This window comes from Balaenoptera ricei, chromosome 6, assembly GCF_028023285.1.
Source record: "Balaenoptera ricei isolate mBalRic1 chromosome 6, mBalRic1.hap2, whole genome shotgun sequence".
In the NCBI taxonomy this organism is placed as follows: domain Eukaryota; kingdom Metazoa; phylum Chordata; class Mammalia; order Artiodactyla; family Balaenopteridae; genus Balaenoptera; species Balaenoptera ricei.
The window spans coordinates 16,161,170-16,189,124 of NC_082644.1; the positions used below are offsets into that span (position 1 = coordinate 16,161,170).

At 57.0% G+C, this 27,955-nt stretch overlaps 1 protein-coding gene and 1 long non-coding RNA gene across 14 annotated transcripts; one reads left to right on the forward strand and one right to left on the reverse strand.

Annotated features, from left to right (window-relative positions):
* SORBS3 (sorbin and SH3 domain containing 3) lies at positions 1-22,809 on the reverse strand. Of its 10 annotated transcripts, XM_059926921.1 has the most exons (23): positions 22,409-22,498; positions 21,879-22,081; positions 20,090-20,175; positions 19,010-19,166; positions 18,632-18,749; positions 16,975-17,168; positions 15,996-16,059; positions 13,758-13,796; positions 13,214-13,307; positions 11,404-11,494; positions 11,033-11,119; positions 10,882-10,935; positions 9,947-10,033; positions 9,337-9,383; positions 8,746-8,879; positions 8,481-8,533; positions 8,307-8,353; positions 8,021-8,135; positions 5,625-5,750; positions 4,279-4,587; positions 3,374-3,477; positions 2,664-2,770; positions 692-844 (listed from the first exon to the last, which is right to left on the reverse strand). In XM_059926921.1, exons 2-23 carry the CDS (start codon positions 21,993-21,995, stop codon positions 783-785), a joined length of 2,292 nt encoding a protein of 763 aa, XP_059782904.1. In that variant the 5' UTR covers positions 21,996-22,081; positions 22,409-22,498; the 3' UTR covers positions 692-782. The 10 variants fall into 10 exon arrangements, 9 of the variants coding, with proteins under 9 accessions (XP_059782900.1, XP_059782904.1, XP_059782901.1 ...); XR_009503978.1 differs by lacking the exons at positions 20,090-20,175; positions 21,879-22,081 and adding an exon at positions 4,058-4,133 and having other exon boundaries at positions 756-844; positions 22,409-22,807; XM_059926918.1 differs by lacking the exons at positions 2,664-2,770; positions 20,090-20,175; positions 21,879-22,081 and adding an exon at positions 4,058-4,133 and having other exon boundaries at positions 22,409-22,809.
* LOC132368217 (uncharacterized) lies at positions 9,344-27,955 on the forward strand. Of its 4 annotated transcripts, XR_009503982.1 has the most exons (3): positions 22,962-23,040; positions 25,488-25,590; positions 26,116-27,955. It is a non-coding gene; the product is annotated as an uncharacterized LOC132368217 (long non-coding RNA). The 4 variants fall into 4 exon arrangements; XR_009503980.1 differs by lacking the exon at positions 22,962-23,040 and adding an exon at positions 9,344-9,469 and having other exon boundaries at positions 25,488-27,955; XR_009503981.1 differs by lacking the exon at positions 22,962-23,040 and adding an exon at positions 22,657-22,707 and having other exon boundaries at positions 25,488-27,955.

Genomic DNA, 27,955 nt, shown 5'->3' on the forward strand with positions numbered 1-27,955 from the left:
TCCCTGATAGCCAGATTTATTTTACATTCCCTTCCACAGGGGACTTGGGGGTTGGGGGCCGCTGGGCAGGCAGGAGGACAGCACACATCACTCTCCCTGGAATACATCTGGGACAGGCCAGTCCTCGGAGGCCCCACCCTTCCTGGGCGCTACAGCAGCAGGAGGATAAGCACAACCGAGCCCAGGGCTTGGCAGCCTGTGGGAAGAGGGAGCCTTTGGGCAAGACCTCTTGCCAGGCCTCGAATGCTAAGGAAGTGCTGCGTCCATCCCCCATCTCACTCCCAGGCCCAGCTGGAGGCAGGAAGGCAAAGGGGATGGCAGGCAAGCTGGAGTGAAAGGGGAGGAATCCCTTCCAGGCAAAGACGGCCTTTGGTCTCTATTAGGTTAGGAAGCTGGTCCTTGTTAGAGGAACCCCATGGGGGTGAAGCTGGGAGCCGGCCCCTGTTAGAGGAAACGCCATAGCAGGGTGGAGTGGTGGACACGGGGGTCTGGTCTCAATAAGGCCTGGAAATAGTCTCCACTTCAAAGCAGACTTCTATATTTGGGGAGTGGGGTAGGGGAGGATATAAAAGGGCTGTTAGAGGAATGCTTGTGAGTTGTGGGTGGGAATCAGTCCAGGGGGCTTCAAGGGAGGTTCCGTGGGAAAGGCCGCTGAGGTTGTCTGCAGATGCCAGCGGCTCAGGTCCTGCGGGAGGAGGATGGGGGGGCATCCTCTCTCTCGCCCATAAGTGTTCTGCTCCCCATCCCATCCTGGCTGGGCTCTGAGTTGCCACGGAGATCACTCACACCGGGGCTACATAATTTCCAGGGAATGTCCCAAATTTCTGGGTCCTCCGGGAGACACCTGAAATAGGAAAGACAGAAAGAGCATTCCCCACGTTTTAAAAGAGGAATGGGGTTTGGGGGGAGTGAGAGCCCTGCCCTCTGCTGGCAGTGTCCAGAACTGCAGGCGGAGTCCCGGTCCCAGGGAGGATTTGTTTTTTCTCACTCCTGCCCCCTAGAGGCAGAAGCTTAGATGGGACAAGCCACACTTCATGATTTCGATAATGATGGACGAAATCTGAGCACTCAACAACTGTGTACAACTCTGCACACAGCACTGAATAACCCCACCCGTCCTTGGGAAAGCAAGGACACAGGAGGATGAATCACAGAACATAAGTCGGGAGGAATCTCACTGGTCTAGTATGACACCCTAATTTTAGAGATGGGGCAGGTAAGGCCACATGAATTCCCCCAAAGCATTCAGCTGCTTAGAGGCAAAGGCGGGACTAAAATCCAGGCCTCTGTCTGCTACAACCCCAAAGAAACCTGTGTGCTGGGGTAGAGGAGGGGAAATGCTAGAAGACACAGGAATATAAAATGAAATTAAAGTCCTGGACCTTCCCTTCCAGGCAGGCAGACATTCCATCCTGACTCCCTTCTGAGCAGCCCAGGCCCATCTTGCCCGCAGGCCTTGCTGATACTCCTCCCCTGCCCGGAGTGCCTCCCCTCTCCTCTCTCCTCCCCAAATCCTTCCCCTGTTCCCCTACTTCCTCCAGAAAGCCTTCCCTGACCTGCGCTGTCCAAAATGATACCCACTAGCCACATGTGGCTGCCGAGCACTTGAAATGTGCCAGTGTGACCGAGAAACCGAACATTCTAAACCTTTCCTCTAAAAGCACTTGTGGCTTATTCCACGAAAGTGGTGCTTTTTCCTCTTGTCTTTATTAGGAGTTGTAAAAAAAAATGCAAAAGTAGACGTGTACAGAGTAAAAAAAAGCCCACCCATCAAAGGAAGGACTGTTAACAAGGTGGTGCTTCATAATTACCGGTGTGTCCGAAGCTTAGTCAGCAATGAGGTGCTGGGATTCAGATGAGAAAGGGTGGGCTGCCAGGTCAAGGGACCACCCCTGTGGCCACCCCTCCTCAGGCAGCCAGCCCTCCAACCCCTCAGGCCCTGCAGCCTGCTGAGTGGGAGCTTCAGCAGGATGTTCACTCCTCTGAAGCTGAGGCCTGGACAGGGCCTGCCCACTCTGGGAAAAAGCCTGCTGGGTTGGTCACCTTGAACCAGGCCAAGGCCAACCTGAGGCTTCCTGCTTTAGTCCTTTGCCTGAGCTGCCCTTGGGCCAGCCCCGAAAGCCGGGATCTTTCTCCTCTCTCTCCTCTTGGGGGTGGGGGGAGCTAGCTGCTAGCTGGGGGTGGGGATACACAGGTGTGAGACTTGCTCCTTTCCATCGGGGGCTTAGTGTCTCAGGAGATAGGACCCTTCCCCTGCGAGGACTGCTCCAGAGACAGAGGTGTATCATGGAAGGAACAGGGGCCTGGGGGTTGGGAACCCTGCTGCCCTGAGTCCAGCTGGCTTCGCCAATGACCCTGAGCTGGTCTGCTTTCCTCCCAGGTCTCACCCCTCTTCAGGGAATGAAGGCAGGCAACAGAAGTGCTGGCTTTGGGGAAGCAGCCAGTGCCCGGCCGGAAGGGTGGGGGATGGTCAGTCCGTGAACCTTTGCTGAACCAGCACTGGCTGCCAGTAGTAGCCACCCAAATCCCCCCAGGGACCCTGAGATACCCTTTCTGAACTGCCCAAAGCCCATCCCCCACAGGACCCAAAGATACCCCTTCTGGCCTGTCCCCCAACGCATCCCCCTAGAACCCTGAGATACACCTGCCCCCAGCCCACATACCTACAAACCAGCCGTCGTCACACTGTTGCATGACATCCACCCAATCCCCCTCCCGCAGCTCCAGCTCATCCTCATTCTGGGGCCTGTACTGGTACATCGCCCGGTACCTGCAGGAAACATCGCCATGGCAACCACCAGAGCCCTCGCCCCTTCCCCAGACCAGGCCTGGAGTGTCTTAAAACCAAGGTAGCCACATCCTCTGAATTTCCCAGCGTCCCTCCATGCTCCCATTAGCCCCTGGCCCAGTTGCAGGGATGGCGACTGTGTCTGGCTTTAGCGCATTCTTCCCCAGGCCTGCTCCCCGCTCTCCAAGCCCTCATCACCCAAACCCCACCTCCTCTGAGTTCCCAGTGCCTTCAAAAATCTGTCCTACCAGTTCCCACACTTTGCGCACACACGCGCTGAACTCAGGGCTGGAAACCCAGTGAGGAGACGGAGGCCAGGGGGCCCAGTGCGGGAGGCTTGCTTTAAGGCCCAGGGCTGGCAGGGACAGGTCAGGAACACCGCAGACAAGCACCCTCCTGCCCCCGCACCGCCCCCCCCCCCACCAAAATCACCCATAAGCACTATAATGACAAGCACTCTTTCGTAGGAATTTACCAACTCCATCCTGGGATGGGGGCAGGAGCGGGTTAGGGCGTCCGTGTGCTCAACACTCCCTGCGGGGTAGCCCCCCCCCACCCTGACCAAGCACCCCAGCCAGTACTCACAGGGTCCAGTGTATCTGAGTGGTGTTGGGGGATGAGGTCCCCAGCTCCAGGGGACGGCTGGAGCCTCCAGGATGGGACAGAGCTGACCCAGGGGTGCTGAGACTCTGGGGTCCACAGGAAGGCAGGCAGGCACATGCAAGCATGAAGGAGGAGAAGTGAACGGGCCTGCCCACCTCACCAGGAGCAGCTTCCCACGATGCCTCATCTCGCAATCCCCACAGCACAGGGAGATCTGTCTGACTGTTTCACTTCACAAGTGCTGGGAAGTTGGGCCCAGGTAGGGGAGATGGCTGATTTGAACACGTGCACGGACAAAGCCGGGAGCGGGAGAAGTCCTGTGCCCTGGCTCTGTCTGCCCATAACAGTTTGCTGAGTGAGTGGATGAACCCAGGAGCAGATGCACTTGTCTGTGGGCTATGTCAGCACGAGGACCAATGGCTATAACTTACCCATCAGCTACTACCTACCAACTACCCTCTGCACCTCTGCAGTGGGGATTACTATCCCCATTCTACAGGCGAGGAAACCCAGAACCAGAGAGGGCAAGTCATCTGCCCAAGGTCACACAGCAGGTGAATGGCAGACCCCCTACTCATGGCACACCCTGTCCCAGAGGCTGATATAGGGAAATCCCAAGAGTGGATTCTGGAAGGTCAGGAGGTTGGTGCTGGCTTTGGGTCCTACCTAGAAACTCCTGCCTCCCTGGGCTGCAGCTCAAGGACAGAACCAAGGGTCTGAGGTCCTCAAGGCCAGGATGGGGCTGCAACACAAGGTTCTGCCCAGTCACCCCACTAGTCAGTCCTGAGCAGTCTGGGCGGGATTCCGAAGCACAGACCATCACAGGAATGGGGGATACAGTACGCGGAGCAGGGCTCAGCTCTCCGGCCTGAGGCAGGTCACCTTACCTGGGTCTGGGGTCTGGGCTCCTGGGTGGGGAAGGAGAAGCCAGTGCGGCGGGGGGAGGTCCGGCCCCCCCAGTCGGTGGGGTCAAATGGGCTGCGCGGCATTAATGGGGAGCTGGGGTGATGGGCCAGGCCGGCACTGGTCAGGCGGGGAGACGCAGGGAGCTGGGGGCTGTATTCGCAGACCCGAAGCCGGGGCTCCCGGGTCACCTGCACGTAGCTGGCAGGGAAGATGCCCTGGCGCCCGGTGCCTGAGATGCGGCCCTCGTACCAGTGCTCGTTCACCTTGCGGATCAGGCAGATGCGCTCCCCCTGGTCACAGAGAGGTAGTTAGTATCTGCAGGGCCCTCTCGGGTGCCACGTACCCGAGGGAGCCTACGTGGGACAGTGTTATTTAAACCTAACACCTTGCACGAAGGGATCAGGCTCAGAGGGTGTCAGCAGGTTATACAGAGGTCACACAGCTCAATGCCAGGCTGGTAAGAAGCACCGGGCAGGCATTAGCCACCACTGCCGTGACTGGGTCCTTCCCTGCCTCCGCCCTGGGTGATCCGGTCACCACTGCATCAGAAAACAAACTCTCTGAGGGCAGCTGGTGCGTCCTCACGCCCCCATGCTGACTAGTGTTAGTGGGGCTGACCTGGGAAGGATGGTCTCTGGCCTCCACATGCCCCCACCTCTCTCCATCCAGGCACCTCCTTCCCCCTCTCTCCCTGGGCCAGCTCTTCTGGGGAAACATTCGCTAGTGGCAGTCATGGCCTCTGCCCCCAAAATCAACCAAGGGAGACCAGTTCCCTGCTTTCCAGGACAACATTTTTCAAGCTTTCTGAACTATGATCTATAGTAAAAAATATGTCGTAATAACAATTCAGTACACACACACAAACATATATACATAACTGTCTAAAAGTCTGTAAAACACCTTTCTACATGCAAGGCATTCTAAGATTTCCATTCTCTTAAACATGCTGAGGAAATTCCCTTGCAGTCCAGTGGTTAGGACTCGATGCTCTCACTGCCATGGGCCCAGGTTCAATCCCTGGTTGGAGAACTAAGATCCCGCAAGCTGTGAGGATCTCGCCACCAAAAAAAAAAAAAAAAAAGCTGACTGTGATCCTCACAGCCTATCAAACTGCAATTTGAACAAAGCACAACTACTCTAGAAGTTTTGAACATTTAAAAAATGGGCAAAATTAAGGGAAATATATCCAAAGAGACTGAGGACAAAAATCTGAAATACTACTGAAGATGGGTACACCTGATATTTTTTTTAAATGTTTTTACTGCACATATTTACCTGTGTCCTCACCTGCCCCTGCCCTGCACCCCCACTCCCTGCCTGGCCGCACCTTTCGGAAGGAAAGCTCCACCTCCAGATCCCCCTTGAAGTTGTACTGGGCCACGGCTTCTCCATACTCTAGCACCTGGTAGGTCGGAGGCTTGATGGGCTTGGGGATCTCATCTGCAGGCAGCACCTGTAGGAAGAAAGGGCATGAGAAAGAGTCACCTTGGGCATCATCTGGGCACAGACCTGGGGCTCCTGGGAGGGTGAGGCAATATGGGCAAGATCTGTCCCCACACCAGAGAGGAGACAGACACCAGACACAAGACTGCAGGTGGCCAGGGGTGAGCACAGGCAAGGGGGTGGTCAGTCCCAGAATGCTCCTGGAGGAAGAATTTCCATCAGAGGTATATGGAGTGGGCATTATTAGAGTGGACCACAGCAGTGCAAATAGGAGAGAGTTTAAATTGGAGCACAGAAGGACATGAGGAGTTCCAAGGAGCAGGGAACTCCTGGTTACCTAAAAGTGAGGATCTACCATTTCACTGCTGCTGAGAACCAAGTGTCCCTCCTCCTCCTCCTCCTCCCCTTCTACCCCACCAGGTGCCCTGAGTCCCCAAGCTCTCTCTGCTTCACCCTACCCAGAAAATCAAGACACTAATAAACTAGTTCCTACTAAGATGTAAATGACTGATGACATAGAATACTATATATACTTTGTGGAACTTCAGGATCAGGGACATCGTTCTGAGGATAGGGGAGGTCTATTGATGCCTATGAGATGAAGAGCCTGAATTAGATGACCCAATCCATGAGTCAAAAAGGAAGCCACAGAGGAAATGAGAATAGTTTGAGTTGAGTGAAAAAAACAAAATATCAAAATCTGTGGGATGGGGCTTCCCTGGTGGTGCGGTGGTTGAGAATCTGCCTGCCAGTGCAGGGGACGCGGGTTCGAGCCCTGGTCTGGGAGGATCCCACGTGCCGCGGAGCGGCTGGGCCCGTGAGCCACAATTGCTGAGCCTGCGCGTCTGGGGCCTGTGCTCCGCAGCAAGAGGGGCCGCGATGGTGGGAGGCCCGCGCACCGCGATGTAGGAGTGGCCCCCGCTTGCCGCAGCTGGAGAGAGCCCTCGCACAGAGGCGAAGACCCAACACAGCCATAAATAAATTAATTAATTAAAAAATTAAAAAAAAAAATCTGTGGGATGTAGTTAAAGCAGTGCTTAGAGGAAAATTTATAGCATTAAATGTTTACATTAGGGGAAAAAGGTTTCAAATCAATAATCTAAACTACCACCCTAAAAAACTAGAAGAAGAACCTAATGCAAGCTGAAGGAAGGAAATAACGAAGTGGCAGAAATCAATGAAACTGAAAACAAAAATAGAGAAAAATCAGTGAAATCAAAAGTTGGTTCTTTGAAAAGATCAATAAAATTAACAAATCTCTAGCCAGAATAAGAAAAGATACACATTACCAATATCAGGAATGAAAGAAAGGACATCACTCTGCATCTTACTGACATTAAAAGGATAATCAGGGGACTTCCCTGGTGGCACAGTGGTTAAGAATCTGCCTGCCAATGCAGGGGACACAGGTTCGATCCCTGGTCCAGGAAGATCCCACATGCCGCGGAGCAACTAAGCCAGTGTGCCACAACTACAGAGCCTGTGCTTTAGAGCACACGTGCCACAACTACTGAGCCCACGTGCCACAACTACTGGAGCCCGTGCTCCGCAACAAGAGAAGCCACTACAATGAAGACGGAAGGCAGCCAAAAATAAATTAAAAAAAAAAAAAAAAGATAATCAGGAAACATTATGAACAACTTTATGCCAATAAATTAGATAATTTAAAATTCCTTAAAAGATGCAAATACCAGAGATAACCTGTAACCCTATATCTATCAAATCCAGAACCTGTCTCTGGATTCAGATTCTAGATCTTCTACTTAACGACTTGTCTCTGAACCTTAGCAAGTGCATCTGCAAAAGGGGGATGATTTAACACTTTCCCAGGTTAATGAGGGGAACAAGGGAAGTAATACACGTGAAGAAGATGACGCAAGTATATGTGATTTGTGAACTATCACATGATTCATACTCTTGTCAGTTGCAATTAGAATTCTTCCCAAAGACAGCTTGAGAGAGGTGGATTCTGAGTGGTGAAAGTGGGGGAGGCCCACAGGGCTGGTGGCCTCTGGTACAGGAACTGAGTTGTTTGGCTCTTCCCCCCTGGGCTGGGCTCCACCTTTAGCCCTCATTTAACAAACATTTCCTGAGGGCATGAATGAGGCTGCGACTTGGCCCCTGCCCGGAGCTCACAGTTTTACATCTTGGGAAACTTGCCAGATGTGAGGGAGCAGCCAGCTCCAGAGAGAGGGGCCCTGGATGCTTAAAGGGGTCTGCACTCCCTGCAAACCCATGCGCCCGCCCAGCCAGGCCCCTGCTTGCTGCTGCCCTGCTCACCTCCACGTAATTGGCGGGGAAGATGCCCAGCCGGCCGTGGTGCTCCCCCTCCAGCCAGTTCCTATCCACCTCCTTGTGGATGTAGACGATGTCACCCTTCCTTAGAGTCAGCTCCCTGAAGGCCAGAGCAAGGACACCCAGCAACCTGAGGTCCTCCGGGTCCTCCTTCCCTTCAGACCCTGCCCAGCGCACCCAGAGTCCCCTCCACCCTCTGGGGGGCCCACTGCAGCTCTGTCCTCCCAGAGACTGGCCCAGAGGGAAGGAGAGGGAAGAGAAGGGCACTTACTTAGGGGACTGTGCCTGGAAGTCAAACTTGAGCCGGGCGGCCTTCCTCTGGGCAGGGGGAGAGGACAGAGGGACTGACCTCAGTCAAGCAGCTGGCAGGTCGCGAAGAGCAGCCACCGGGACCCACCCCAGGCCCTCCTTGCACCCTGACCCTAACGCTCCCACCCCCCCTTACCTTCTTCTCTTCCTTCCTGGCTGGGCTGCCCCCTGGTTCAGAGGCACTAGGGTCTGTGGAGAAGCACTACCTCAGCTTGGGAAGGCCACGTCTGGGGGGCAGGGCTGGGATGGGGTTCTGCTCCCCCTCCCCGCCCAGGACCAGTGGAAGCAGGGGGCTCCATGACCTTCCTGCCCCCTCCCCCGGGGTCCCAGCATATCTGGTGCCTGGGGGTGGTTGGTGGGCGTCTGCCTGGGTGAGAACAAGAGCAGGATCTGCTTCTTACCTCGGGTTGAGGAAGGGTAGTCGAAGTCCCTCCGACCTAGGAAGGGGCTTCCTCCGTCCGCCATCCTGTGGGCGCTCAGGGAGGAACCCTGGTAAAGTGCATTCGGGGAACTGGAGCTCCAGGCGGAGGCCGGGCTGCGCGGGGGGCACACGAGTGAGCCACCTGTCTGGAGCTTCACAGCCTACCCCGCTCACCCCTGACCGCCCAGATGTCCCACCCACCCCCTTCTCCCATCTCCCGCCGCCTCCTCCCAAGGCCTCTCCCCAGGTCCCGGGCTCTCAGCAGGATGTCCTACTTCCCGAGCGGTAAAGGCCTGGAAAGGGTGCGGCCCGGGGTGGAGGAAGCGGGAGTGCGCGGCGGGATCCCCTCGCCGCCGCCACCCGAGTCCCGAGCTGGGGGCAGGCTTCCCTCTGCGGGCCAGGGATGGCACCCCTGGCGGCGAGCTGTGGATCGGGCCCCCGCCGGCCACTTTCCGCGCTCCGAGCCCCTCCTCCCGCCGTCAGTGTCCCGGGCTCGCCCCCTCCCCGCGCCACGTCCCCGCCGGCGGCCCTCCCGCCCCGCCCCGCTCCGCTCCGCTCCGCCGCCACTCACCGCGCGGGGGGCCGCGGCTCCCGGGACCGTCGGGGCGCCTGCGAGCTCTGTGCGGGAGACGGGCGCGGTCAGGGCCCGGGACGCCGGTCCCCGACACAGCCGAGGCCGCCGCCTCCGGAAAAGTTTTTGGCTCGTAAGGGAGCGGGAGGGGGAGCGGGAGGGGGAGGGGGAGGGGAGGGGAGGGGCGGGAGGGGGAGGGGTCCTAGAGTCGCCCGCGCGGGCGGCGGGCTGGGAACTGGAGGAGCGAGGAGCCGGGGGAGGAACCGCGGGTGCGGAAGGGGGAGGGGAGGCCGGGAAATCGGGGCCTGGTTGGGGTTGGGGTCCCAGCGGGCTGAGGTCTAGGGGGCGGGGCTAGGCGGGGGCGGGGGACGCCTCCGGCTCTCGTACGGCAGGCTGCCGTGGAGTCGGCCTGGGAGGGTTCTTAGGGGTCACTAGGGACAGTGAACGCCCTGCATTTTAGGAAGGAGAGAGCAAACAGGGATGAAGTCTCCCAAGGTCGCGAGTGCGGCTGGAGGCGACGCCTCTCGTCGGCCTGCGCCTCCCACCCAGGCCCGGCAGCCGCGGCTCCGGGTTCCTGCCTCCCCCCAGGAGGGGACTGGGAGGCCGGTACCTTGGGGGACGGCTGCCCGGTCTCAATGGCACGCAGGTCCTTGTCCAGCTCGGCGCTCAGCTTGGCCAGCTCTCTCTCCAGCAGGACCTGGCGGCGGGTTATGGGGAGAGACTTGGACAGCGGGGAGGGGCGGTGGGGGGGGCAGTGCACCGTGGGGGGCGCTGGTCAAAGGTCAGATGTGCGAAGCCCAGTGGGCAGCAGGACAAAGCACAGGGTGCTTGGGTAAAGGGCAGGCTCAGGGCACAGGGCCAGGCCAGGCTGCCTACCTCTGGGCCTGCCAGGAGGTGCGTCTCAGGGTGTCAGGAGGGCCCTGCCCGCTGACCCAGCTCACCCATCCCCTACTCCCATGGTAATACTTTAGTACTTCCTGATGTGCCTCAGTACCATTTTCTGTTGTGTTACTTCTCTGTTCAAGAGCCTACAGGACTCCCTACTTCCTTGCCCATCAAGTCTTCTACGGCCTTCCACAGCCTGGCTTCACTCTACCCAACCTGCTTTCCCTCCCACTGCCCGTCCAGCCGGCTGAGTGTTACACACACACACACACACACACACACACACACACACACACACAGAGGCCCCTCCAGCCTTTGCATGTGTCTCCCCCATCCTGAGCCCCTCTCTCTGCCTGTCCTCCAAGCTCCACCTCCAAGAACACTTCCTGACAATTCCAGTCCACACTAATCACTCCCTTCTCAGCTCCTGCTTTGATGAACACACAATTTACAACACACGTTTACTGAGCGCCTACCGTATGCCAGGCACTGTCCTGGGTGTTGGGGGTATAGAGGTAAACTGTATGGGACTGGAGAGGGTCAGAGCTTTGGGTCCGTGGCCTTTGCCCATGGTCACTGGGACCAACACCACCCATAATCTCCCTCGTTGTTCCCCCAACATGCTGTCTCCCCTCCTGCCCACCTGCCCGCAGCACTCACCTCGATGGGCTGGGGAGGCTTCTCAACAGGGTCATCTACCAGTGGTTTCTTGGGCTAAGAGTGGGACGAGTGAGTCAGAGGGGGTGAACTCGCTCCCCAAATGCACTAGCTGAGGGTGCATCCTATTCCAGAGAACCAGGCCCACACTCACCTTCTTCCCAGTCTCTAGTTCTTGCAGAAACTGGTTCCAAGATTCTTCCGTCCAGACATTGTCTGCTTTCTCTCGGTGTCTGGACACCTGCATAGGGGTGTAGGCATCAGCTTGAGTAGAGAGGTACTGGGACACTGGCCAGGCTCAAAAAGCAGGCTTTCAGGCCACTGTCCCACCCCATCAGTGCCCTCCTAAGGATTCTGGGCTCTTCTGGCTGCACAGGCCCCAAGCTGAAAAAAAAGCCTTATCTGTGCTATTGCAGCAGAGGGCCTGGCCAAAGAGTGTGGTGGTGGGAGAAGTGGGGAGGGGGGGGAGGGGGGGTGGGGATGGAGGGGGCGGGGAGGGCAGTGGGGGCATGCTGGGCGAGCTACCTGATTTGGGGTCTGGTGCAGGGAAGAGGATGCTCCAGCATTGCGATTGAAGGTGTTTCTAAGAAACTCTTCAGAGACATCCCAGCTTCTTCTAAAAAAAGGGAAGGACATCTCTTCAGTTTCCTTTTAGGGAAACTGAGGCATGCGTGAGCACACAATCCTGGGGAGGGAGCTGCACCCCCTCCCCACCTGCCTCCGGGCTGTGGAAGCAGTGTTAAATAGTAAAACGTTATAAGCTCCGAGTTCGAATCCCAGCTGGCCCCACCACTTAGCTGTGTCACCTTTTGGCAAGTTAATGAATTCTCAGAGTCTCTGATTCACGCCTATAATATGAGAATGATTCCCACCTTCATAAGGGTGTGGTAAAGCTTAGGTGCGGGAACATATGTGAGACACCCAGGAGAAGGGCTGACACACACATCTGCTCCAGGAGTGGCCAGTCCCTTTCCTGCTGGCCTTGGTGGAATACCTCGCATTTGTGTTCTGTCTGGCCCTGTGACTGTGGGTATATATGTTTGTGCAGCTTCGATGAAGCTGGTCGCCATGACTAAGTGCCTTGCACCAATGCCCAATGGTGTGGGACTACGTCTTAGTCCCAGGAAAACCCAGGACAGGGCAAAGAGCCTGCAGGCCTGACCCTGGAGCTCTGGGCAAGTTACTTCTGATCCGTGGGCCTCAGTTCCCTGGGGTGCTGGATCGGTGATGTCATCTGTCACATTTGCCTTAGTTCCCCTCCAGGGCTTCCTTCTTGGCTGGCTGAAATGTTCCAGCCTCTGCTGAGTTTGAACGTTTCCACCAAGTGGAACCATTGTACCAAGCTTATCAAATGATGGAATGTCTGACAGGAGGGTCAGTATTTGTTGGCTGTAACTATGACTCCATTCTCTATTTTAGAAAGAACATCAGTAATAACACTGATAATGAGAATGGAATACATTGTTCCTAATTTAAGGAAGCTCCAGTCATAATTAAGCCTGTATAATAATAATGTTTGTGGAGACTTGCAATGTACCTTGATCTTCACGACCACCCTCTGATGCCCACTTAACAGATGGGGCTAGTGAGGCATAGACTGGTTACCTCGGTCAAGGTCACATGGCTAGAGGCAGCACACCGGCTTTAATCCAGAACTCTGGGTCCAAATCTTGACCAAATCTTGTTCAAATCTTAGTCTCTACCTTATCGATAATGCCAAGAGCCACAGCCCAGTTAAGACCATGCTGATGAGGTCACGCCCTCCCCATAAAGGAATCAGAAACTCATTGATTACTCTGTGACAGAGAAGCTCCTGATTCTTAAGGTTGGGCTGAGCTCCTACAGGGCCCTGCAGCCCGGGCTGGGCTCATGTGGTTTGCACAGAGAAAAGGAACTCCGTCCTTGACCTATCTGGAGGGTTCCTCTCTCAGCGGCATCTGGGAGAAAGCTTGGGATCCTCTATGCCCCTTGTTTTCTTCCAGGCTTCAGAGTGGATGGCCACAGGTCCCAGGTCCACGCCTAGTCATGGGCTGCCCCGCTCTCCACCCCATATGATGAGTGGATCTTTGGGGTGATGAGTTCCTGCTGCCAACCACAAAGGCATCACAGGCGGTCCTGACCAGGAATGGCGCAAAGTCCATCCCTGCCCGCCATTCCCCTTTGGCTCTGGTGGGGAGGGGAGGATCTGGAGCAGTGGGAACCCTGAGAAGGGGCAGAGCCATGGAGGGGAGCCAGGGGCCCTGCTCCAAGACTGTGCCAGCTGTGGCCACCAGGGGGCGCCAGTCCCCACAAGGAAGCCAGCGCCCCTCTGCAGCTCCTCCCCACGTTGGCTCACCCGCTCACAGACGACGTCAGGTCTGGCCTGGCAGCAGGTCTTTGCTGGGGCCCTGGATGCCTTGAGTCTGCTGAGGTGTCACAGGAAGAAGCCACTGAAAGTGGGAGAAAACAAGCAGGGGTGGTGGGAGGTGAGAGCTGGGGTTGAGGGCGCCTGGGTGACCCTTGAAGGTTCTGGCCCACACCCACCCGTGCTCCTGGATGGCAGGCGGGAATGGGGGTGATAGTCTGGACCGCGAAATATGGGCTTGGGGCCAAGAGCTTTACATTCTTTACTGAACCTTCAAAACATCTCTGGGGTGTTCCCGTTGTACACGTGAGGAAAGAGAGGCCCAGAGAAATCATGGCCAGGGCTAGGCATTCGCCGGACAGTGAAGCGGAGGCTCTTAATTACCATCTACCAGGGCATTAGGAGCTCGCAGAAATGGGCTGTACAAACTTCTCAAGCTGAGCTCAGCCAACTGGAGAGCCCCAAAGCCAGGTGTGGCTGCAGGGAGGGGCAGACGCAGGCGCCGGGCTGGGGTGGGACACCCGCACCCCCTCACCTTTGGGTGTTTCCTCGAAGGTCCGGTCCAGCTGCAGGTCTGTGGGAGCAGAAAGGACCAGGTCAGGGCTGGGGCAACAAGCGAGGATGGGGAGCCCCATGAGGCTGCCCCAGAGGCTCCCAGCACCACTCCTGCCTAGAGCAGGGGCCAAGGGGCTGAGTCAGAGCCTGAAGAATGTCCCGAGGGAGGGAAGGAATTAGGTTTCTGGGAGGGCTTGAAATGCCTCTGGCCGACTTAGGGCCTGAGCGAGCCAATGGGGTCAGTGGCCTCGCCCAAACCCTCCTGCCCCTCCCTCCCGGCGTTCCCACACACCCTCTCCCTGACCTTTGCAGACCTGCCCTCACCAGGTCAGTTTGGGGAATCTCACTTCCCCTTCGCCCTCTTTCCCTTTCTGCACCCTCTCCTAAATGCCTGTCCTTCCCCCTTTGCCCAGACCCACTCCTCAAGGTGCTCAGGACTTTCTGGGGCCTCCTAGGAAAAGCTACTGACCAGCCAACCCACTTGATCCCCTTGGCACGCAGACACACGACCACAGTTCCGACCTTAAACGCAAACCAAAACGCCCCTCTCCGGATCCCACACCTTCCTCCAGCTCCTGGAGTTTTCTGCTTTCCTTTGCAGCAAACCGCCGGCCATAAGGAACTCAGTGTCTCCAGTTCCCCTTCCCGATAAGCAGGCTTTCAGCCTGAGCCACCCTCATCAAGGACCCCAGTGACCTCCGCCTTACCAGATCAAAGGGCAGTCCGGCTTGACCATCAACAGCATCTGTCACAGTGGATCACTTCCTCCTTTTGAAATTCCTTTTCACTTGGCTTCAGGGAGACCACTCTGGTTTTCCTCCTGCCTCCCGGGCTGCCCCTTCCCAGGCTGCACAGCTGATGCCTGCCCATCTCTCAAACCAACTGCTTCAGGGCTCAGTCCCTGGGCCTCTGTCTCTCTGTCTCCCTGGGTGATCTGGTCTAGTCTTCTACCTTAAAGATCACTGTCTATTCCAGGGACTCTTAACCTTAGCTGCACATCGGAGTTACTTGGGGGAACCTTGAAATCAAAATCTCTTTGAGTGGGTCCCGGGTATTAACATCTGCAGCTTAGGCCTCGCCTCTGAACTGCAGACTTGTATATCAGCTGCCACTTTGGGTGAACCATATGGAAAACTGAACGCCCCTTAGACCTGCACCTCTCGCCGCCTCCCCTGTGTGTACGCGCATTTATAAAGGGCAACTCCATCGACTCTCTCAGGTTTAAAGTCATCCCTGACTCGCCTCTTTCAATCCATCAGCAAATTCCCATGACTGTGTCTCCGGAATCCCACCAGGCCCGCTGCTACTGCCCTGGTCCAAGACTCTTTAGCCTGGATTCAAGCCAGGCCTCCTGACTGGTCCCCCACCTCCGCCCAGCCCCACCTCTTCCCCGCCTGGCAGCCAGAGGGAGCCTCTTCAGCCATCACTTGTCAGAGCCTGTCACTCACTCTTCTGCCCAGAGCCTGTGGGTGGCTCCCAGTTCTCGCAGAGTAAAAGCCAAAGGCTCTGGGCGACCGGATCCCAGCACCTCCGTGATCCATCTCCTAACACGTGCCCCTCTCACTGTGGTCCAGCCCCTCCCTGCGGCTCCAGAACATGCCCGGCCTGCTCTGCCTCTGGGTCCCTGGTGCTCCCCAAGCGGCAACGCTCCTCCCCCAGCCCTGCAGGGCCAACTCCTTCACACCCTTAGCTCTCCGCTCAGATGCCACTGCTCAGGGGCCTTTCCTGACCAGCCTGCGTGAGGTGGCAGCATCCCTGCACTGGGCACTCCCCTGGCTTTTTTTCCCTAGCCCTTACCACCACCTGCCATGTTAAATACTTATCTGTTTATTCTGTGACCCCCCTCTGCCTTAAGCTTCGCTAGGGCAGAGACATTCTCTTTTGCTCCCTGTTTTGTCTTCAGCACCTAGAATAGTGCCCAGCACACAGCAAGCGCTCAACAGTTGGTTAAGGGACTGACTGAACAAATGCGTGACCTCGTGGCTTCCCAGGCCCTCAGAGGACACCGGGGACAGTGTCTGGTCATTTTCCCCTGAGTACAGGGAGGAGATTGGCGGCTCCTTCCTTTGGCCTGTTTTAGCAACCACTCATCACAGAGGCTGGGGTGGGTGGAGAGACTTCCCTGGGCAGGTAAGTTCCCTTTTCTACCCCTTACTCCCCAAGCCCCAGGGGTCCGAGCCCACGTAGGCAGAGAGAGGCCTCTGGAAGGGTGTCTCACCCGGCATTTTCCGGTGAATCTGCTGGAACATTCTCCGGTACCAGTCCCTGGGGCTGTCAACACTCTGGGATCAGAGAAGGCAAAGTCAGGCTACCCTCCCAATATCAAACCACAGAAGTTTTCTCCTCCCTGAGTCCTTTCTCTGGCCACCCTTGAAGCCCCAGCGGGTGGGTTGTTGTGACATCTTTAACAACCACAACTTCGTGTAGCATGTTATGTTTGAATAAGATATATGGAAGGAGGTCCACCAGTGATGGTCCCTAAGTTGTGAGATCTGGGGTAGTTTACATTTTTTTCTCTTAGCTTTTCTGTATTTCTGATGATTCCACACAGAACATGTGTTTCTATGTAATGAAAAATAAAGGCAACAGTATCGGTGGGGGGATGGGGTGGGAATGGTATTTCACATCCTCTGCCTCACCTGTGACGCAGAAGAACCCTGGGAGGCAGAAGGGTATGTTACCAACTTGAGTTTCACTTGAGGGTGAGGAGGTGGAGAACTAGAGGAGGCGACTGGCTCAGGACAGGCCTGGGGGTGGAGGAAGGGCAGGTCCTCCGCGCCCGGACCCCACCCCCGGGATCCTCCCACGCCTGCCACCCCTTGAGGCCTTCTCACTCAGGACTCTCCCGTTCACCCATTCAGCCGGTAACTTACTCAGCAACCGGTTCACGAGTGCCGTGCCAGGTCCTGGGGCCGTGAACATGAGGGCGGTGGGTCCCTGCCAGGGTCAACCCTTACACTAGTGGCGCTCTACCACTGAGAATCTGGCGGGCAGTCTAGAACCCCCCCCAAAAAACCACTGTGCAACTCAGACATGCAAGAGTGCCTGTAATTTTATGGGGCTCATGATCCCCCAAACCCATCATGGCTGAACCCCTGCTTTAGTCTGGCACGGCTTGGGTACAGCCTTTGTTGTCAGAGGTGGAGCTCAGCGTGGGTCCCTGGCCCATCGATCAGTGGCCCCAGCCCTGGACTCACAGATCGGGGTGCGATAGGCATGCCGCTCTCATCCACAGGCCCGATTCCCTCATACTTGACCCAGCGCTTGTTCAGACGTTTGCTATCCTTGGTCCACGTGGCTGACCAGTTCTGGGGATGCTGGGAGGCAGGGGTCTTCTGGTTCCCAGAAGGCCGGCTCCCAGGACCTGGCCAGGTCTGATACCAGGCAGGGTCTGCGGGGCACGTACAGGGGAGCTTTAGCAAAGGGCAGGGGTCCCACCTGGGCTTGTTTGTCCCTTAGCTCCTCAGAACATTGATCCCCGTGGGTTCAAAAGTTTCAACATCTCCTTGTTTGTCTGAGTTGACGACGCAGATTCTCCAAATGTCCCCATCCCCAGCAGGACCCCAGGCCTCTGTTTATTTTGTAGTTAAAGTGAATGAAAATGGATTTTATGTTGAGAAATCTGTGCCCGTCCCCACCCCACCCTGCTTTGCTGGGGATGTCCTAAAAGTTTTCAGAATGAGAGCCGGAATCGTCACTTGCAGAGGATGCTGGGGGGAGACAATCCAGGTGAGGAGGCAGTGGGGTGTGGCAGAAAAGGCCCTGGGGCTGGGGGCGAAGACTGAAACCAGACCTGGGCTCTGCCACCTACCGGCTGTGTGACCATGGGCACAGCAATCAACCTCTCAGTGCCTGTTTCCACTTCTGTAAAATGAGGGTAGTCATGGCAGAGATGTAGGGAGATCTAGTGTGTATGACTGTATTCAGGACAGTGCCTGACACACAAGTCAACAGGCAAGGGACAGAAACTCATTCACCAGAAGTTTCAGCCCCCAGGTGTAACAGCGTAAGGGCTTCAGGGCAGGATGGACGAGGGTTTGAATCTCATTTCAGCCTCTGTGACTGAACATCCCTGAGACTCAGGTTCTTCACTGGGAAGATGTTGATAATCACACCTTACCTTGTCAGGATACCGAGGGATGACGTGAGATAAGGCCTGTAAAGTGCCTTTACAGTGCCCAGAATTTTCTACGTGCTTAACAGCTATTTGTTAAATGAATGAACTACGTGACACAGGGCCTGCCTCAAGGGAATGCTCAGTAAAGGTTGCCACCCTCCTCAGGAGAGGGGCCTTTGGGGTGGGCCTGCACCCAGGCGGTCCCAGGATCTCCCAGACCCCGTGGCCCAGGCGGGGCTGACTCACAGGATCCCAGGAGCTGGCAGGCTCCCAGAGCTGCTTCTCCGGCCTTCTGCTGGGCTGCCAAGTACAGACTGGAGCAGCCCTTAGGGGGCCTGTCTTGAGTTCAGCCCCACCCCTCCCATAGCCAACATACGCTCGCATTCCTTCACCCTCCATCCCCAGTCCAAGCTATCTCCTGGCCATCTGGAGGTCCCCCGGGCCCCTAAGGCTATGTCCCCTGCACATGGCCTTCCCCTGACACTGGGTGGGGCAGGGAGGGGAAGGGATGTGTCAGCCTGGTCTCTCCCACAGCAGTTTCCCTCTCACAGGCCAGCGGGCTCACACGGGAGGGGCAGTTAGTTAGCTGAGCTAACTGGCCCCAGGCCCTCGAGAGGCCTCCATCTACCTCCTGCCCCTCCAGCCTGACCCAGGGTGGAGCCAGAAGGCAGGGCCCAGGAAGCTCTGACCCCCACCTCCACGGCGCTCCTGGAGCAGGTTTTCCTGAGCAGACCCACCTGGGTGCCTGGAAGCATCTCTCCTCGGTGGGAAGTACCCGTTGCACACGGTCCTGGGCGCAGGGTCATGGAACTGGAAATTAAGGGTGTTGGAGCCACCATTCCGGATCACGGGCACCTGTGGGGAGGGGCCGGGAGCGGCAGGCAGCTCAGGTCCCCAGGGCTCTGCAGACGGGTGGGAGGGGTGGCTGCTAGGGCACAGCCATACCCCATGGGGACGGCTTGACCCTTCCCAGGAAACCAGCGAGGCTCTCTGGAGCTATCACCTACCTCCTTCCCTCCCTCCATCCCTTTAACCCTCCCGCTCCCCCACCTGTCCTGAGAGCCCCCCACCCACTACAGGCCCCCAGTAACCCTCTCCCTCGCTGTTTCACTCACCCGCGTCCCCCGGGGGGATGGCCCTACATGGGCCCGGAGGTGGCTGGGGATGAAGTCATCCAGGCTGAGCGCAGCTGGGAGGCTGCGGGCTGGGGCCTGCATGCTTGGGTCAAGGCCGGGGGACCCCGGGTGTACCAGCTGCTCCTCTGCGTGTCCTCTGTGGGGAAGGGAGCGGGAAGGGAGAGCCCTGCTGGGTCCAGGCTGTCTGTGCCCTCTGGGCCCGACCTCGGGGTCGGGCCAGCTGGGTGGGAGCTCACGGACGGGGAGAAAGGCCACTGTGGGCACCCGCCTGCAGGCTGCCCGGGCCGGCTCCCAGAGGCACAATGGGCCGCTTGTTAGGCCGCGGGCAGGAGCTCCGGGTGGGAGTGGGGGAGGGGAGGCCGGGCCAGGAGGAGGGGAGGCGGGCCGGGAGCGCGCCTGCTGGCCAGCCCCTCTGGGGCTCTCAGTGCACAGCGCGGCCCTCTCCCCCGGAGCGAAGGCAGAGGGAACTGGGGCAGCTGGCAGGGAAGGGCCTGGGCACTGGGACTTTGTTTCAGTTCCCTCTGCCACTCCCAGGCCCTGTGTGGGCATCTGCTTGCCAGCGGGCACAAGGGGCTACTCAGGCGTGGGGGAGAGGCCCCGGACCACGGTGAGGCCACCCGCCCACTGCCCAACCGGGCCAAGGTTCCTGGGAGGTGGAGCGCGCTGGGCATTTCCAGGCCGCGGGAACCATTCCTTCTGAGCTCAGAGGAGTATCAGCTCTCTTCTTCGGCCTCTTCGCTCGGACTGAAGCCTCAGAGGGCTCCGGGTGCCCGTGAGGGGTGGGGCGGGGAGCCGAGCCGCGGGGGAGCAGGAAGGTGGACCTGCTCCCGGGCAGGCGGTGCTGAGTGTCACGCACACGCACGCACACGCACAGATGTGCGCACACGCCCCGCTTTCTCCTACACCTCCAGGCTGTTTTCTGAACAGAGGGTCTCCCTGGGAGTACCATACCTGACTGGCCAGCTGGGTTCTTCTGCCCCGGGCAAAGGTTAGGTCAGGGGAGAGGGCTCCCGGCAGCCGGGAGAGGAGCCGGTGGGGCTTTTCCATCAGAGAGCTCACCTGTCCCGCCTCACCTGTCCTATTGGACATGGCCAGAGGCTGAGCCAACCTCTGCCACCTTCCGGCGCTGGACCAGTTCTGGCACTTTTGTTGAGAGTTAAGGCTTGCGCGTGCCTGTGGGGTCTGGGGACTCACAGGAGGGCGGCGAGGGCCTTGTGAGGTGCTGTGTGTGCGGGGTGGAGTGTAAGCACAGTGCTCCGAATGTGACTTGTGCAGGGGGTACCATGGGGGGGTCATGTGAGCAGCATGGGGGGTGTGGGTACAGAGGGGGGCCAGCTGAATAGTAGGCGGGGGTGTGCAGTGGAGATGTGTGTGTGCAGTGGAGGTGTGTGTGTGTAGTGGAGGTGTGTGTGTGCAGTGCAGGTGTGTGTATGCAATGGAGGTGTGTGTGTGTAGTGTGTGTGTGCAGTGTGTGTGTGTAGTGGTGTGTGTGTGTGCAGTGGGGGGGTGTGTGTGCAGTGGAGGGGTGTGTGTGCAGTGGGTGTGTGTGTGTGCAGTGGAGGTGTGTGTGTAGTGGGTGTGTGTGTGTGCAGTGGGTGTGTGTGTGCAGCGGAGGTGTGTGTGTAGTGGAGGTATGTGTGTGTAGTGGGGTGTGTGTGTGTGCAGTGTGTGCGTGTGCGTGTGCAGTGGAGGTGTGTGTGTGCAGCGGAGGTGTGTGTGTAGTGGAGGTGTGTGTGTGTAGTGGGGGTGTGTGTGTAGTGGGTGTGTGTGCATGCAGTGGAGGTGTGTGTGTAGTGGGTGTGTGTGCGTGCAGTGGGTGTGTGTGTGTGTAGTGGGTGTGTGTGTGCGCAGTGGGTGTGTGTGTGCAGCGGAGGTGTGTGTGTGTAGCGGAGGTATGTGTGTGTAGTGGGTGTGTGTGTGTGCAGTGTGTGCGTGTGTGTGTGCAGTGGAGGTGTGTGTGTGCAGTGGAGGTGTGTGTGTGTAGTGGGTGTGTGTGTGCAGTGGGGGTGTGTGTGCAGTGGAGGTGTGTGTGTAGTGGGTGTGTGTGCAGTGTGTGTGTGTGCAGTGCGGGTGTGTGTGCAGTGGGGGTGTGTGTGCAGTGGAAGTGTGTGTGCAGTGGAGGTGTGTGTGTGCGTGCAGTGGAGGTGTGTGTGTGCAGTGGGGGTCTGTGTGTGCAGTGGGGGGCTCATATGAGCAGCACAAGTGTGGAGGCCAGAGGGGATGAAGGTGCAATGGGGGCTGTGATTACCGCTGTACCCAGTTCCTGCTCAGCCATGGGGGGGAGTGCGGTGCTGCAGGGTACACACTAGGCTGGGGGCAGCTCCCTGACTCTAGTCTGAGTGGGGATTCCCTCTGACATTCGAAAAGACCTGCTGGGGACACAGCTTTTCCGGGCCCACCTCTGGCTGTGAGGGGAGTAGAGGGCTGAGGCTGGAGGAGGGGCCGCTCACCAGCTGGATCCAATTAGGACTCCTACCAAAAGCGAAACAGGCAGACACACCCCTGTTCCCGCTGCTCTCCCTCCCCTTGCGGGGGAAATTGAGGCGGGGGAGAGTGGGAGATCCGAGGGCTGGACCAGGCTGGTTCCTAGCCGCAACCCCTCCCCCGCCAGCTGGCCACCGGAGGCCAAGTTGCGAGGTCAGCACTGGCAGTCCTGCCCATCAGCTGACCCAGCCTGCTTTCCTCTCCCTGCGGCCCACCCTGCTGTGTTCACTGAGAAGGGTCCTCCAGTAGGAAGGGGCGGGCAGGAGCTCTGACCACACCACCTGATTTTCCAGGGGCTGCTGATCCTTGGTGGCCCAGCCTGACCCTCCCCAACACAGCTCCCGGGGGCGCACGTCTCAGGATATGCAGGGGTGGGTGGGGAAGCGTGGGCTGAGTTTCCCTCCTGGCGGCTGTACCAGGAGACGATAAGGAGGACTTCTCGCAGGGAAGATGGAGGCACGGGAGTCAATGGGTCCAGCATCTGGCAGGGGACAGGGGCGCCAGGAAGTTCCTGGGGTCCTCGCAGAATCCAGGCAGCCTTTCACCCTGGCAGCCAGCTCCAAAGGGCTGGAAGAGGTGAGGTAGCCCTGCTGTAGTTGGCAGACTGCTTCCTCCCTCTAAGTACTGCCCTGACCTTGGGGGCCTGGCCCTATGCGCACTCCGGGGTATTTTCCAGCTACAAGACCACGTGGACAAGGACAGGTGTTCTCGAATTTCACCTTATCTGGATTGAGGGGGGACTTCTCACCTCTTTCTTCCCCGGAGTTTGGGACCAGGACCCCGGGGGAGGGGCTCCTTGCCTTCCCCTCGTGTTGGATGCGGTTCCCTCCTCGACTGCGCCCCCCCGCCCCCCGCCGCGTCTCCTCTCCACCGCCTCGCCTTCCCGGCACCTACCTTCCCAGGCGAGCAGGTGGCGGGGACTGCGGACGCCCGAGAGGACAGGAGCATCTCCGCGCGGCTCCTGCCTGGCGCAGCCGCGACGGGCCCTCGGGGAGGGAGGGCGGGCAGGGAGAAGTCCGGGCTGTGCCGTCCGCCCTCGTGACCGGGTCAGGACGGGCTCCGCGAGGCCGGGCCCCAGAGGAGGAAGAGGGGGATCGACGGAGCCGGAGTTGGGGGAGGGGGGCGAGGGCGCGCGCTGGGGGGAAGGACCGTGAGAGGCGCGCGCGCGGCGGAATGTGTCTCCCTGCGATCTGGTCAGTGGGCCGGGCTGGGGTGGAGGGCGGGGGCTCGGGCCGCCCGGTCCGGGGTGGGCAAGTGCTCCCCGTCGGGGCGCGGGCGAGCGGGCGGGCCACGGGGACGGCGTGGGCCCTGCCGGGGGCCGGGCCGGCCGCGAGGCGGCGCCGGGAGGAACCGCCCAGGGTCCCCGGGGAGCCCTCTCCGGTTTCCCAGCTGCTTCCCCGGCCCCCACCGCAGGGCGGGGGCCAGCGAGCGCCACTCAGAGTTTCCAGCGACATTTCCAGCGGGTGGGAAGGGAGCCGCTGCACGGCGGAGCCAGGACAGAGGGCAGGAATGATTAAAGAACCCGGGTGAGCCAGCAACTGATACGGAGCCGGCGGCCTCGGAAACGGGACCGGGATGCAGACAGGCTGGGGCCGAGATAAAGGCGCCGCACAGGCAGAGTGGCCTAGCGGGCCGAGTTTAGGCCCTGCCGCCTCTCTGCCCACTTGGGGAGAGAGTTTGTGATTGCGTGAGCGCGCGTCCGGGCGAGTGCAAACACACACACATGCGTGCGTGCACGGGCAAACGGGCGGATGCTCACACACGTGCAAGGCCCGCGGAGGACAGCGCGGGAGGAAATCGGCCTAAAGCAGCGACCCGCTGGGCGTGGCGCGCCCCTGAAGAGGACGAGGGCGGGGTCCCTTTGGCGGTGATGGGGTTACCAGGGTCTTGGTGTTCCCATACACCGTCCTTGTTTTGATCTTGCTGCTTTTCCGCTGTTCCCGCCGCTCTGACAACGGGTCCCAAGAGCCCGCGCGCGCCAATTGGCTCCCAACCCCTCTGGCCATCCCATCTTCCCCTTCTCCCCCAAGCCTCTGTGCCGGCATAGGGCCTGTTACAGCGAGGGTACTTAATGAATGCTTACTGCTAGTGGACAGACTCTGGGGTACGTACCACTTCTTAGCCCCTGGCTTGGCTCTGGGACCCCAAGCCAACCAGATAGCAAATACCTGCTGGACAATCTCAGATTTATTTTGGGAGTGATCAATTATAGATTATGAAAATATGAAAACATTTATCGCAGATCTACCGGGAGTTAGATTGGTGCCCTAAGGTCACCATGCACTTCAGAGTGTTTCCCAAGCACATCGTTCAACTCAAAAGTTGAGAAGAAAGGGAATGAAGAAAGATGAAACCATATTTTTAAATCCCTACCATCACTGATGCTATCAGCTATATCTTTCCCCAGTTCAGGTAAAAGAGCTATCCGGGTTGTGGTGAACCAGCTTGAAACAATCTCACATGCGAAAAGCGGAAGGAGAGGCTTAGGTTGAGAAGAGGCTTGAGAGAGAGAGGCATGCCACCTAGCTTCCAGTGTCTGCAGGGCTGTCAGTGTGGCAACAGACTGGCTGCATACTCCGAAGCAGATCCAAGGTCTCCAAGAAAGAGATTTCAGAGGTTCCAAGCCTGCCACTTGTGGGGCATCTTCGTAAAGGCAACTATTGCACTGAGTAAGGGAACTGAACCAGATCCCCTTTAAGGCCCCTTCCAAGAATCTCTGATTCACCAGGAAAGCTGAAGGGATGGGGATGGGATGGGTAGCCCCTGCCCACAGAAGTCAGCATTAGAAAGGAGGGAGGAGCTCTGGGACCACCTGAGGGCAGGCAGCAGTGCATCTCCCCTCTCCTAAAGCTTGGATACCTGCCCACCCCTAGGCGCCATCCTCTTCCCTCCCTCAGGGACAAAGTATGTGCCTGCCTCCCCTGTCACCAGTTTTTTTCCCCACCTGTCAGGATCCTTGCGATTAAGGGCCACATCTCTTTCATGTTCTTCCTTGTTCTCCAAAGATGGTGAAGCTGACAATCTTCCAACTCCAGGAATCCTGGCCATACCCCCTCTCACCAGCAGTGAGCTTCTCTTATTCTCTAGGGCTCTGACCTGGACTCCAAGATAAATATTTAATGTAGAGGGTGCAGCTGAGCCGACAAAGGTCCCGACTTCCTGTTTCTCACAAGGGGAGGTGGCAGCTACGGGCGAGGAGCTGGGGACTGCCTACCAGCCTCATCTCTATGGGAATGCGGAGCCCGGTAAACAGCTTTGTAGGAGGAGGTGGGGTAGGCCCCGCTGGAGACCTGAGCCTTCCTCCTAAGCTGCTTTGACTCCTTCCCGTCCGCTTAGGCCCTGCTGGGCTTATCACCTTCTCTCTCAGGTCAGAACCTGCTTTGCCCTGGCACCACTGGAAATAACTCTCCCTCTCAAGAGTCACAGGCTGTGTGCTTGGACCAAGGAGGAGCTATAACAGGATCCCTCCAACACACAGCCTCACAGGAGAGAGGATGAGAGATTGGTGGGAACACAGAGCCTAAGGAACCTGGACCGACTCCTCCTTTTCTGCCCATGTTTAGGGAGAAGAATCCCTCCGCTTTGAAAAGTGGGAGATTAAAGGAAAAAGAGTAGCGAAATCCAGAGATTCAGCCAAAAACCAGGTGTCTGATTTCTCTGCTCCTCCCTCCAGCCTCAGCTCTGCATACTGCTGGCCTGACCGGGCAGAGAGCTGGCATGGCTTAGGGAGAAGCTGAGGATAGGGAAGGCCGTGCTAGGTGACCTAGCTGTTGTCAACAACAGAGCAGATTCCTTTCATCCCAATGCACTATCTCCTCTGGCCAACTCCCTTATCGCCTGACAGGGACCTCTGTCCCTGTGACTCTTCCCCATCTCTGGCACGGTCTTTTGTCAGGGGACTGCCTCTGCCTTCTCAGGGCCACCTGAGCCATAGTAAACACTGTTACATAACCGCTGTGTTTTTTTTTTCTAGCTATCTGATCCTGGTCGCAGCGGGCCCTACCCTCACCCTGCTCCTTGAGGCCACCACCTTTTGTTCCACGGATTATCCCCCAGTGGCCCCCGTGTCAACTCAGGTCCGTCCACGCCCACCACACTCCAGGATGATTAGCCCAGAGACTACCAATAGATGTTGTGGCTCTTCACACGGAGGGGGAGAGGAGGGTTGGCTGTTCATACAGGAATGCGGGTCGCTCTGAACACCAGCCTCCGTCACCAAGAGGAAGGATGAATGGAAAGAGCACTTAGGTAGCTTTTTACTTAAGTGAGTAGGGTGAGCAGAGAATTCAGTTTCATTTCTCCAATGGGAAAAAGGAAGCCAGAGATCCCAGAAGTCGTAAACCTGAACTCTCAGTTCTTGAGGAGTGTCTGTGTCTGGTGCTGGGGGTCTGGCGTTCGAATGTCACCCTCAGATCGACCCTGAGCAGGCAAGTGGCTCCCGAGCTCTGTGCCTCAGTCCCCCCCACGTTAGACAAAGGAAGAGCATCTGCTATTCCTTCTTTTCTCCTCCACAGGAATGAGCGAACTCTCGTATGTTCTTTAGTTAGGCTATGAGCAGGTGTTTAATTTGTGCTCTCAGAAGAGTGTTTTCTTCCCACCAGGGATACTGAGCAAAGCAGACCCGAATGGATTATCAAAGAAAGCACAGTCCCTTTTGAGGATTTTGGACTTCTCTACAGGGGAAGACCACAGTGACCCATTAGTGAGGAACTGAAACCAAGTCACATCAGAGACATGAGTACAGATCTGGACTGTTTCATCCCCTGGGCTCTATACCTTTCTCCTGGGTCCACTCCTGATTCCAGCTCTTGCTAATGTTGCCAGCCAAGTTCTACCCAAGGTCCTCATCAGGCCAAACACTCATGGGAACAGGAGCAAGAGAAGGGGAACACAAGGGACCCACTGTGGGTCTTGGAAGACCCTCTGAAGCTGACAATGGCATGGCCTAACCCAAGTGTTTTGGTATAGTTGCTGTAAAGCAAGGGATCTCTGTGAGAGAAAAAATACCCATTACAGGTCACAGATGGTCAGTGCTGGAGCCTGGCAGCCAGGGTGAGTGGATCCCCATGGGATACAGGATGAGGCCTTCAGGCCCGCCTGGCACACAGATCTTTCCATAGCACACACATGATGTAACAGCAGTCTATTCAAGGTTCTCAGTCAGCCACATCCAAACCCCGAAGGCTGGGAGAGAACTCAGCCTTTGGTCCAATTATCTAGTCTATCTTCAAGGAGGCCTTTACACTGACATCACACCACCGACTGTTCTCTCTCTCCCTCCTTTCATAGATGAGCAAACAAGCACAATGTGCAGATGGGGTGTCTTTGAGAAGAACTGAGCTGGATGGACCTCTTTTAGTTCTCAGGAGAGAAAGAGCAAGTGGCTGTCAGCTCTTCAGAAAGCAGATTTTATAAGGGAAAGATAAATAAGCGATGACCTCAGAGGGAAAACCCAGCCAAGTTAACTCAGCCACAAAGAAGGGCACACAGACCAGGAGCTGGAAAACTAGGTCTGCATCACCCTTTCCTAGCAGGTAAACTGAGATAAGGAAGATAAGACGGCTTGATTTGCTGGCCAGTGGACACCACGAGGTCTGGCCTCCAAACAAAGAATGACCTTGTCTTCCCACCTCCTTGAATTCTAAAATGAACCTTCTCCTGAACTGCAGCAACGTTAAAAAGGATAATTTACCATTATTAATCCACTGTAGCAAAATTGAACCAACTTTCTTTCTAAAACCTGAAAGTTGTGATAAAAAAACAAAAAGACCAGGCGATTACACATAGCAGGCAAGAAAGTACGGATTGGATCTAGATGTAGTGAGAGGTAAATATGAATTTGCATTTGAGTTCTTAATTTCCAGGCTTAAATTTTTTCTTTTTTTCACGACTCTGAAATAAGGGCAAATATGACCTCGTTTTACTGAAGGTTTAGCTGAGGTATAAGGACATTGCTAAGTTAGGATGCTATTGGGATAAACAAAGATCCCAAAATGCACACTTAACTCATTTGGAATGAGAAATCTGGGCTCGTTTTCGAGCCCGCATGTGGCCCTTGGTGTGTCTGTACCAATGGTGAAATTGCCTTACTTAAGCCTGGCTGGTCCTGATTTAGACTTTCTGCCTCTACTGCCATAGCTCATAGAATCCCCTCACTGATGCATTTTCCTCTCTAAAAAGCCTATCCCCTAACCCCCACCTGCCCAGAGGAGTTATTTTTCCTTGTGAGTCCACAGCACCTCATGGTATTTCTACTTTCCAGAGGAATCAAAGGCTGGTCTGACACTTCCTTTCTTGGGGGGGTTCAACTCCACATTCAATTCCTCTCTGGCTTCTTCTTCTTCAGCTTCTCCCAAGATGGAATATATCTGTGTTTATTATTAGGACCATGTGCAAAGTTATTAAATTGCTATAATAAAATTTATTTTTATCTTTTGTAAA

Coding starts and splice junctions, on each gene's coding strand:
- SORBS3 (XM_059926920.1), bottom strand. CDS start 19,579: ATGCCCACACAGGGCCTGGGAGTGGCAGAGGGAACTGAAACAAAGTCC. Junction 18,750..19,009: donor CATCCCCCCGGGGGACGCGG/GTGAGTGAAACA, acceptor CCCTCCCCACAG/GTGCCCGTGATCCGGAATGG. Junction 17,169..18,631: donor AGATGCTTCCAGGCACCCAG/GTGGGTCTGCTC, acceptor CGTGCCCCGCAG/ACCCTGCCTGGTATCAGACC.